Raw genomic sequence first — 12346 nt, forward strand, 5'->3', positions numbered from 1 at the left:
GTTTGAGAGAGGGAAATAATTAGAGAGAAAGAGAGAGCACTAAGAGTTTTTTTAAAAAAAAATCCAGGAATCATTATTTCATGTTTGCATAAAATTAAGTATATATCAATTTATTTTATACACACACTTATTATTTAAATGAAATTATGCTATTTGAGTTGATAATACTCATCACTAAGAGCCATAGACTATCTAACAAAATCACAGTAAGAGGCATGGCAAACCTCTTTTTCACTTGTTGACCAAGAGACTCTGAAAACAATATAGGCTATCGCCTTTGGTTGCTTCCCAGAATTTGAAGGTAAGATTCTATTGCTAAAGACACCACACAATTCAGGCACATGACTTGGAGGTTGGAAGCCCCCTGCCCGAAGACTGCCTTTCATACTAGATGGTGATAGGCAACCTGCCGAGGGAGGAAAGTAATCAATAGTCCTATCCAGCTGTGAAGCCCAGAGCCACATCAATGACCAGCATGGCATGATATCCCTAAAGGTACAACCGTGGAATTCATATATTAGTGGTAACCAATAGCTATCTAATTAGACTTAAAGTCTGCTCAATAGAAGGGAGCTCATCCTGGTGCTGTAAAACTAGCTAGCTACCTAAGGCTGGTGAGGCCATGGAACCTAGAGGAGAACCCACTACTGCCCCTTCCTAAACTAATAAAAATTCTATCTGCTTTCTAAATACTTGTCCTTGTACCTAAAGATAGTACAGCTCTCACCCCTCATCAAAGAAGCTTCATTTTGCAGCAGATGAAGACCATGACAGAAATCTGCAATTGGTCAAAATGAAGAAATTAGCTGACTGGCATGCTCAGCTTTAACTGATACATCTACCACACAACCACTACTCCCAAGGTTCTGGGAACAAGGAGGAAGGGGCAGAAAGATAGTAAGTTCCAGAGTACCAGAATGCCTCTTGGGAGATTGTGTCTTTTATGTGTGACAGGCTAGCTGTGCCCAAGAAATCTGAACCATATGGTTTCCTAAATAAGACCTGCATAATGACAACACTACTTGACATACTGACATGGATGGTGGAAACCTCACAAGGCCCCACTCTAGATGAAGAGTTACAAGCAATGAATGACTACTGAGAGAGGGAGAAAAGTCTTTGCCAATGTTGAGCACTCCAATTTGTTATCTAAAGTCAAGTGGATATCTTTAAAAATGTACACACACACACACACACACACACACACACACACACACACACATATGTGCCTTACTTAGGATTTCTGTTGCTATTAAGAGACACCATGACCACAGTAACTTATAAAGGAAAGCATTTCATTGGAGCTGGCTCACAGTTCAGAGGTTTAGTCTGTTATCATCATGGTGGGCAGCATGGCAGCATGCAGGTAGACATGGTGCTGAAGAGGTAGCTGAGAGTTCTATATCTGAACCTTTAGGCAGCAGGAAGAGAGTGAAACACTGGGCCTGGCTTGAGCATCTGAAACCTCAAAGCCCACCCCCAGTGACATACTTCCTCTAAGAAGGTCAGACCTACTACAATAAGGCCACACCTCCTAATAGTGCCACTCCCTATGTGCCTGGGGGGCATTTTTATTCAAGCCACCACATACATATATATGTGTAACAACAATTATTAAAGGAAAAGAGGTCATGAATTTAGGGGAGAACATGAGGGAGTGTGGAAGGAATTGAAGGGAAGAGAGGGGAAATGATGTAAATAAAACATAAATGAAATTTAAAATTTTTTTAAAAAGAATTATTCCAAAATGAGAAACTGAGTGCATGTATTTATGATTAAGTGAGTCACTAATGATGCATTAGTGTCACATTAAGGTAAGAAATCAAAGCACTTGCACTTGGAGTCATTTAGCCAAGAGCAAGTCTAGATTTGAATTCTATACTTCATGTTCCTTGTGTCTTCTATCCTTTGTCTGTCTGCATCGTGTCTGTATATGTGTGTCTGTCCCTAACAAAGGGCTCCAATCTGTATTTTTTGAACAGCACATAAAGCATCACATGTGGAAGGAATGGAATACTTTAGGGAGATCTTTGAGTTTTTATAAAGGATTAAGTCTCTTGATTCCAATGGATCCCAACTGACCCAGATAACAAACATTATTGTTTATCAACCCATAACCATAAATGGATGATTTTAACCTTTATGGTTGATTTTAGGAAATTGCTTTCAACTTGTGTATTTGCTGCTTTCAGCAAATGATATTCATGCATTGTCTGGGTCAGGGGCACAGAAGAGTACGTAGTTTAAGATTACAGCCATGCATTAGCTTAGGTTGTGAAAGTTGATTACATGGGGAATCCAAGGAAAATAAGGTTGGTTGGTACATTGTTCTCTTAAAGGCAAATTAGTTTGAGTATATAGTAGGAGAGAGATCTTAAATCTTAGGTGACTTCAAAGTGTATTATTAATTTGGCTGTGGGGTCCCAGCAAAGATTCCAGTCTCGTAGAATGTAAGAGATATTTTATAATACTGTATACCACAGTAGAGGAAAAGTGATAATTTAAGAAAAGTAAGAGAAATTTCTGAGGATGAGAGAGGTCTCAAAGGGAGGAAAAAGCCATTGTATTCCATTATCTAAGGAATTTTTATGGCCATGGGAGAAAGTAGAGAAAGGCTGATGTCATCTCTGTTGAAATTGATTCATTCTCTGGGGGATCATGAGCTAAGCTAATGGATCACCCACATGATTTATGCCTGTCCCCCTGGCCCAGGCAGGGAAATGATCGCACACTGTTTATGGACTGCCCACTCAAGAAGCCTTTTAAGTGCTCCTGTTCAAGTTTGTCCACTACCTGGCTAGTGATTGAGTGTCTTCTTAACTGAACACGAATGATTTAAAATAGTAAGTAACCAACCCCATAGTTGTGTAAGTTCTGGCAGGTAGAAAAGACTTTACCCCAAAGACAGCACTCGCCTCGCCTCTGTTCTCTTAGAATGATGAGGAAACCTTAAGATCACTGCAATAAGAGACCACTGGATGCTCAACCATTGCCCTGGACCTTAAGAACCTCCAGAGCCTTCTGTGTGTTCGAGTCACATCTCTGGCCGCCATATTGATGGGGCAGGGTAACAGAAGGGCTCTCGGTTCTGGTTCAGATGTAAACTCACTTAAAAGGAAGGAGTGTGAAGATGCCTCTTGGAAAACAAGTCCTCAAAGAAGGGAAACCGTACACTGAGTGGCTGAGGAAGAGGACGGAAGGGACTATAGGATAAAGATAAAAGGTGGACAGGCTTGCCTCTGGCTTCTCTAGCACCTGACGGAACCCGTTCTTCCCAGTACTGCTGTCCTCTGACCGTCACTGTTGACCAGGCCATGTAAAAGCCCCACTTCCCAAGTCCCATGTTGCACAGAAACTTCTTTTCAAGAACTTAGTTCCCCCTTGACACGAACAATGCTAAGTGAGTAAATTGCCATTTCTGGATATCATGCTGCATTGAATAGCTTTTCCTGGGGAGACATGAACTTACCCCAGACAGGATGCTAACAGCCAACCACAGAAAATATCTTGTTCAAGACTAGATTAGTGAACCAGTGAGTCTTTTGGGCTTCTTACAGGAGTATGAGTGACTCCAAGGCAATGGTGCCATGGAAAAGCCTACATCAGCTTGAGGGATGACTCCTTGCATCTCTGGGGGCTCCCTAAGTGGACTGAAGGCAGATAAGCAGTACACCTTTCCCCCAGCAGTTGTTTCGTGGTGTATAGCCTTGAGAATATTGTAGGCTTTAGCTTTCAGAGAGTTGGAAGTTTTGTTTACTTCCTGAGTCTTCTGAGCCCCGCTTCTCCCTGTGAGAGGGAGTCTTTTAGTTAGGAAGCCGCAGCATAGCTGACCAAGAGCCCAGGAGCAAGGTTTGTGAGCCAGTGCCCCATAGAGTTCCTTTACCTGTGGTCTCCAGCGGGAGGCACCAGTGTGAGGTCTAGACACAGGGTCTAACTACCTCTCATGGCTCCAGTGTGACGCTGGCTTAGCATCTGTGCTCATTTGAATGAGAAATGGCCTCCATAGGCTCATGAATTTGGACACTTGGTTCCAGTTGGTGACCCTGTGTGCATGTTGTGGAAGTTTAGGAGGTGTAACCTTGTTGGAGAAAGTCTGGCATTGGGGGTGAGCTTTGAGGGTTGATAGCCTGGACCCACTTCCTGTTTTCTCTGCTTCTTATAAGTGGTTGAAAATGTGATCAGCCAGCTCCTGCCTCTGTCTCAATGCTATCACTGCCTATCGCCATGCCTTTCTCACCATGATGAACTCTATCCTTCCGGAACAAGAAGCTAAGTAAACCCTTTCTTTTTTAAGTTGGCTTTGGTCATGGTGTTTTATCACAATCACAGAAAAGTAACTAAAACAGTCTCTCCTCACTCTGGAGATGTGCAAGGAGGAGGAGGGAGTGGAGAAAAGCTCTTGTTTCAGTGTGATCTCCAGCCCCTACTACCCTATGCTTTTTAAAATCCCGTTCTTTTCTGTGGTTGATCAGACAGCTGCGCACAGCCTTTGATTGCCAGCCTGGGGAGACATAGGGAGCCTGCTCTGGAGAGAGAATGCTCATAGATTACCTGTCTGTGTTATTCTTTTAAACCGTCTTCATAGACTAAGAGAGCAGTGCAGGTAAGGATTAAACATCAACCAAAACTCAATTCCTAAATCGGGGCAATAGGATTGGTCTCCCTTTCATAGCTCATTGCCAAATGCACATTGCCCCATTTGTATTCTGTGTGATTTCAATGGTTATAAACTTGTTATCAAATTAAAATATTACAGGGTTCTGGGAGGATTTCTACTTTTCCATTTTCCATATTACCCTGCTGTTCGGACAGGGTGTATATTTCTTAAACTTACCATATCTTAATCAGAATCTTACTGAATCAGAAACTGGAAAGACTGTTTCCAAAGACAGATGTGAATCAAACTGATTTTAAATGAACAGCAATTTACTAAAATGAAAAAAGAAAAATCTGGATCCCAGGAACACAGTGTAGACTTTCAAAAACTCTATAGAGTCAGTGGAACTCAGCAGAAGTGTGAAGACCCTCTGGTCCATCCAATGTCAGCCATCTCAACCCTGTTATAGATGTGTTATTCAGGAGTTACCAATTATGAGAAAATGAGCTCTTTCTAATCCATCTGGATTGCTAATTATAGGGTGTACAATATTTATGATACTTTCCCTCAGGGTAGAAATAAAAGTATAATTTCTTCAAGTAAATGCCACAAACCACCTTAAATACAAGCAATTTGGGCTAATTCAAGTTTGAGAAGGTGTCTGCTGGTAATAAATAGATCTCCCAAGAAAGGGCTGACAGACAGTTGTCCCTCCCTAAAGCTACCCTGATGGCATTGACCTTGGATATATTGATCAGATGGGAGTTAAATAACCATCATAGTATGTCTCAACAGGCAAGTACACTTCTTGTAGGGAAACCAAGACAGACCAGGAAAGAAGGTTCTGACCTACAATCAACTGATGATGACAGAAAAAGAATCAGAAATGTATCCTCAATCTGTGATGCTTTTGACCTGATAAAAAGATAGATAAAAATTCTAATGCCTTGTGTCTGTAGAGATGGAAATTATTTTAAAATATAGGATGTTACATACACGCAGATGTACACTATTAAAATGATCAGAATGTCTGTTCCATGGACTACAGTGAGGATCTCATGTATCCATACTCACCCCAAACTCATCAAATTATATTAATGCATCATAAATGCAGCTATTTATATATCAGTTATACTTCTGTAATTTTTCTAAACAGATCAGAATAGCAAAATAGCTTTCCCCATCCGCCTGGACTCCACACTTCCCACCCCCACACATACCTGCTAGGTACAGGAAATTAAAACAGATTAAAAGCTCCATGTTTAGGTCATTGGTTCTCAGTTCTGACTATACTAGGATTGTCTGAGGAATGACTCCTAAACGGGAGCGGCCAGTGTTGAGAACCATTGCTTCTTCGATTGCTCCCCACAAAACTGTAGCACTGGAAGCAGAAGACCCACCTGACCACCTCCTCCTTGCGAGAGTTATGTCCACAAGTAAAGGATTCTTCATGGGTGGAACTTACTGCCACCTTATTCAAATGGGAAGTACTTTTCTAGGGTAGGAAAACACCCTGAGAAAGGCTGGAGATGTAATCCTTAAGATTGTGCTGGAAGGACCCTGTAGATGATTATGTTGCATCAAACACGAAAAAGCTTGTTATTGGAAGACCAAATTGGAGGTTAATGGTCGCCATACCTACCACTGTGTCAGAACTAACATCCTGTGACTAATAGATTAAAAACCCTTTCAAATTTATTAACTTAGCAGACTATTAACTTTCTCTAACCCAAAAGCTAAGAATGTCATCAGATAGGCATCTTAGGCTTATGGAAAAGCTTCCCTTGTCCTGCTGTAACCACCTCTCTGATGGACTCACCAATGTGTTGTAACATTGCCAGGATTTATGACTTTCTTTATTCTATAAAACGTCATGAAACTGCTTCCATGTTGGAACATAGGGTAAGCTTAAATCTGTGTTCTTGGGCCATGTTCAGTCAAAATGGCTCCAGAATAAACTCTTCCGTATTCCCTTTAAGCTGAGAACTGTGGTTTTTACGTTGAGCTGTGGTTTTTACGTTGAGTTGATGTTCACAGGGTGTGTGGAAATGGGAACAAATTGGGATTCTTCCTGATGAGGGGAAGTCAAGATTGTGCCCAACTTGGGCATCGTCTTCCAGGGAGGGGAAGAATTACAGTTGGTAGAGTTGTATTCAGAGGTCTAGACATCGAATGAAAATACTTGATACTGCAGAGAAACAAAGCCAAAAAGAAACAACAACAACAATAATAAAAAAAACCCCAACCCTTCTGTTCTGACAAACTCAGAAATGAAGAGAATGTCTGTGGACACTTAGGGCTGTATTCAGGGAAAGGATTTCCTTTTCTTTTTCAATAAGTTGGAGTGTCATGATGTTGCCAAAACTGAACTGGAAATCCTGGACTTAAATCATTTTTCTGCCCTGGGCTCCTAACTAGTTGGCACCACAGACATGCTACTCTCCTTTGCTGAGAATTAGATATTAAATCAAATAGTACTTAAAGGATAAAATTATAAAGTTTAATTATTAGCCATATGTTGTCTAACATTGCCCCATGATGATAGTTTACAGATGTCAAGATCTGTATACTTTGCACCCTGCACTCATGTTATTGTTGCTTTACCACATTCAGAGTTATTTCCTACATATCATTTTAACTTATTACTATTTAACATCTGCCTGGGGTTGGCTTACTGTAACAAGTTCAAGTGTTGGTTTTAAACAGCAAAAGTTTATATTTCTATTGTTCCTGAGCCTAGAAATCCATGATGGTACCAGCTGACTCAGTGTGGTTTGTAGACAGCCATCTTCCCTGTAGAGAGTGCAGAGAAAAAAGCAAGTTGTCTCCTGCCTGGCCCTGTAAAGGCACTAATTTCATTCCTGAGAGCTTCACTTTAATGACCTGATAACTTGCCAAGGGCTGTCTTCAAATGCCATCCCACTTGGGATTAGCATTTCTGAATATGGATTTTGTGGAAGATGCAGGGGAGGGGGACAAGTCCATCTAGTCCATCACAGTAACCAAAAGGAAAAAGAATGTTTTTTCTTGAGATGTCCACTGATATAGTACTGGATGGTTTAGAACTCACTCAGTAGACCAGGCTATCTAAGAAATCACAGGATCTCCCAGCTTCTGCCTCCTGAGTGCTGGTGTTAAAGGCTTGGACCACCACACTAAGCCCCAAAGGAAATATTTATATGTCAATATTTTGCTAGTTTCAAACTAGAAATATTTGTATTTTATTGACATTGAGTATTCCCTAGCCTGGTATGTCCACCTGTTCTATTCTTGAGATTTGTAGAATAAATGTGTCTAAAGGACAGACCCTCTTCACTTCTGGATGGTGGTAACAATGACAAATGCTTACTCTCATCTTTAAAACCTTGGCAGAAGGACCATGTCATTTTTTGAATTATTTAACTGTTGCTGGCGCACACTGTAAACTCATGGCTCACAAGCACCCCAAATTATTCTTCCTTTCACATTTTGCACCCTAAGGACTACATCATTTATCATTTATCCAGAGAGAGAGAAACTTAGACACTGTGGTGTTATCTTTGGAACATACTGAATTACAGATTAACACCTGCTCAGGGTGATGATGTGTTCTGTTCTTCGACCTTATCTACATTTGGATACCAGAATGCAGTGAGAAGCCCTTGGCTAACAGAAAGCAATTTCAGTTGCCCATTCTTTCCAAACAGAAGCTCCAGGCCCATATAATTAGAAGTGCTGACCAGTGAGTTCGGGCAAGAATGGTGTCCTTTTCTGCTGCTAGTCTGAGAATTTGTATCTGGTCCACGGTAGAACGAGACGGAAAATCCCCTGTTATCACCATCTGCTCTGTACCCAGTTTAATAGTAATAACTTCCTTTGGAACATAAATGCTTTTTCCAGGCCTGGGGTACTTGGAATGTGTTAGATGAAGGGCTTATTCAGTATCCTACACCACCCAGTAATATTTTCTACTTTTAACTAAGCTCAAGGTTGTAGTTAACATTTTGTTTATAATGGCCGCTATTTGAAATAGGAGCAGGGTGTGCCTAGTTCTCCAGTACACCATCAACCTTATTGGAAGAAAGCAGTAGAAGAAAAGGGGATGAGAGTGTTAACCTCTGGGTGATTGTGTGTTCCTTTCAGAGGAAAACATCTGCCAGCATCTGACACTGAGAGTCAGGCCAGAGCTGCAGAGGAGTGTAAGGATGCTTAAGAATGAATGGATGTCTAGCTGAAGAGGCCATAATGAATGCCTTGTGTTTTGAGAGAAGAAAATAGGCGGTCATTTGACAGTGTGTATTTGCTGTTTCCAAACTGAAAACTTAACTTGGGCTTGGATGTTGAGTCTTGCTAAAAGCAAGAATCTGAGTTAAGATTCACAACCCACTATGCTCATGATCTTCTGGGACAGATGTTTTCAGACTTAGTGGTGCGTGTGTTGTTATAACAACAAATGCAGGTAATAGTTACCTCTACAATTAAATATTAAATATATAAAAGCTCCCAGAATTCTAGGCAAGGAAGTCTAAATGTGTGTATAAGCTAGTCTATCTTCCTGCTTCTTCTATAGGATGTCAAGGCTTAGGTTGAGGGGCTGTTTCCTTAAAAGGGTAACAGTGAAAGTGAAACATTTTAGCAAATGTGTAGGGGACTATGGGGGGAATGTTCCTACATTTCCCACCTTTTTTAGGGTTCTTATGAGAGAGGGATAAGAAAATATTAGAGAGACCTAGCCAACGAGAAGACAGAAACACAGGATAGCTTCAGAGGGTCTGGATCAATACCCAGTGGCCCCTTCTGCCTCTTCAAAAGGGCTTTTTATAACAATGCCAAGGGGTGGGGCAAAAGACCTCCCCGTTACTAGACCAAAGCCACTGCACAGCCAAGTGTAGACCCTTCCAAAGACCTGGTAACCATTCCCCGGTGGTCAAATCATCCCCTTATGCAGCCTTGCTGGGTAAAGCAAGCTCAGATTCTTGGACCCTGAGTAAGTTCTCACCAGGAAACCTCTGTGGGTCTCTAAACAAATGCAGTTCTTGAAAGACAATATGATTTTCAAATGTATCAATGTATACCTATCACATATAAAGTTACGGATTGAATGGACTCCATCAGCAAGGTGTCAACAGAATGAGATTTTCCTTCCGGTTTATTGTTGCCATGTACACAAGTTCTCTGACTGGCTTCTGTGAGAGCTGAGGGAAAACCCAGAGGAGGAAACTCAGAGACACCATGTTGCCATTGTGGCCCAAGAACAGGAGAGCAGTGGTTCCGAAGAGCTCCACCTGGCTCCTCCACTGCCCCTGTGCTGTCAGGACAGAAAACTGCTCCTCTGTAGCAGGTGAACAGCGTGTTCCCATTGACAGCACTGTAAGAATTAGACCTTGTAAAACTGAGCATTGTGGGATATCATATAGTACAACTGGAGGCAAAAGTGACCATTTGGCCAACTTTGTTTAAACATAGAACGTGTGAGAGACCGAAAGATCTTAGCTTGGGACTACTGATAGTAGAAAGTTACCTCAGAGCCCATAGGCTAGGACTTGGGGCTACCCAGAACTGCCCAGGGAGGTGACAGAAGCCAATTTTGGACACAGTAGCACTTTTAGCATACTCAGGTTTTGGTTTTTGTTTGTTTGGGTTGTTCCCAAAAGTTGCTCTGAAAAATACAATTTATGTTACAGCCTATTGCATACATATTTGTATACAACAAAAGTCTGTTTCAGAAAATATTTTTTATAAAAGAAGACACATGACCTTTTCAAATCAATTTTCACCTTCATAGCGTTAGTTATAATCACAGAGATTTCAGCAGCTGGGAAATATTTAGTGGAAGTGCATTGTGGGTTCTCCCCAAACCAACACCATACCTGTGCCTTGTGTCACCTGTCATCATATTTCTTCAGTCCTTTAATGATGGTTACCCGCTAACTATAGCAGGCGTTTAACATAAGTGCTGCAGTCTTCTCTGGGGGGGTCTTTGTAGCCAATACAAAGTTCCAGGTTGAATTGGGAACCCTTGCAGTTGGTATCAAAGAGCGGTTTCTGATTCCTGCTGTGGGCTCAGCTCGAGGACCTCCTGCCCTTGGCTTAAGGGTTATTGTGCACCTTCATGTTATCTCTTCAGTTTCCAAGCAGAAGGGCTAAGAGCGAAGGGGTAAATCAGGTGGGAACACGGAAGGTGGCCCATTGTTAGTGCTGTGTTCAAAGTGATAGTGTTCCAGAAGACTACTAACCTCCTGGCTGTTGTACCTTTCTTGTGGTGGTGGGAAAAAACACAGCAACAACAACAACAAAAGCAACCTGGCAGAAGCACTTCAGCAAGGAAGGGTTTATTTTGCCTTTCTGTATTCCATCATGGTGAGAAGTCATGGCAGTGAGCATGGCTGGAGCTGTGGCGGTAGGAACGTGACGCAGTTGGTCAACTTTGCACATGCATTCAGGAAGCAGAGGGCGTGAATGTAGGCGCTACACTCACTCACACTTCTTTTTCCCATCTCAGACCATAGCCCACGAAGTGGACCACTCACATTCAGGGCAGGTCTCCCTGATTCAGTTAAACTTAACTTTTTGGAAGTTTAATACGCATTCTCAACAGCACATCCAGATGTTTACCTCCTAGGTAATTCAAGTCCCATCAGGTTAACAACCAGGGTTAGGCATCACCCCAGCCAAGTTCACTCTTGCTAACCAACAGACAGCAACCAGAGCAAAGAAGGTGGTACAGCAGCCCTTAAGTGTTATTTTGTGGGTATTTGCGACTTGCATATGGTTACTAGACTTTGGCAAAACACTTAGATAGGTATCTGTAAGAAGTGCTTTCTTGGGTGGCTCTTCTGGGTTAGGACAGTCCCTGAACATGCCCTGTGAGGCTGGGTCCTTCCAGAGACCTTGGCTGTGTAGAGGTTTGTGGGAGGAGGGAGCCTGAGCAGATATATTTATATAAAGACGAGGCCCTTAAATCAGCATTCGAAGGGTCCCCATCATGCTGTTTATTTTGTAGTAAAGAAACTAAGGCTGATAGATTTAATAAGAGAAATCATATAGCTAGTAAGTGCCTGACCACAACTAAGCTTCTTCTCTGAACTTGACTCTGTTACCTTTGCTTTCAGCTTGTGAGGGCATATGGAGGCAGTCCCACCTTTCCCGTGGTCAGAGGTTAGCATAGCGTAGGACAAGTCTTTGTTATTACTCTTGTGTTGCGGAGCTTCTGTGGAGCGTGGATCTGGTAGACTCAATGCCTTTTCTGTTCCTGAAGACTCCTCAGGAAGAACCCATTATGAATTTTCTTTCTCAGAATGCTTCTGCTTATGGTGAGTCTGGGTGGAACTTAGCGATGAGAAAAACTACCCCCTTTTACCCAGTTCTGTGCCTCTCTCTCCTGCAGATGCCGTTCCTATGAAGACTGCTGTGGCTCCAGGTGCTGTGTGCGGGCCCTCTCCATACAGAGGCTGTGGTACTTTTGGTAGGTTACAATTCGTTGCTCTTGTTCTGAGTGCCCTTTCCTGAAACTGCCTGCAGTCCTCAAGTGTCCACTGTCAAGTCTAGTCACCACCTCAGTTCCAATGGCGTCGTCTCAAGAGGTCTTTGGGAAAGTCTGGGCTGAGTGAAGGAACATTTGGCTTGCCCTCCTCCAGGGCTGTTAGAGTAAGAGTTTAACAGAACCTTTTCCCATCTCCACTGGCGCTGTCTGGGTATGAAGAGCTTGGAGGGGTGTGGCCTCCCCACTGAGCGGCTCCTTAGCCAGTTTCTGAAATGGCCTTGGGGGTG

The 12346-nt window shown here is 42.3% G+C and overlaps 1 protein-coding gene across 1 annotated transcript in view; it reads left to right on the forward strand.

Annotated features, from left to right (window-relative positions):
- The window catches only part of Vopp1 (VOPP1 WW domain binding protein), an 84894-nt gene that overhangs the window by 50777 nt on the left and 21771 nt on the right, over positions 1–12346 (forward strand). Inside the window, exon 3 of the mRNA XM_052722121.1 lies at positions 11964–12041. Coding sequence (XP_052578081.1) covers positions 11964–12041 — 78 coding nt within the window. The remainder of the gene's footprint in view (positions 1–11963; positions 12042–12346) is intronic.

The sequence above is a fragment of the Peromyscus californicus genome, unplaced genomic scaffold (genome assembly GCF_007827085.1).
Source record: "Peromyscus californicus insignis strain IS unplaced genomic scaffold, ASM782708v3 Scaffold_6__1_contigs__length_162567912, whole genome shotgun sequence".
NCBI lineage: Eukaryota > Metazoa > Chordata > Mammalia > Rodentia > Cricetidae > Peromyscus > Peromyscus californicus.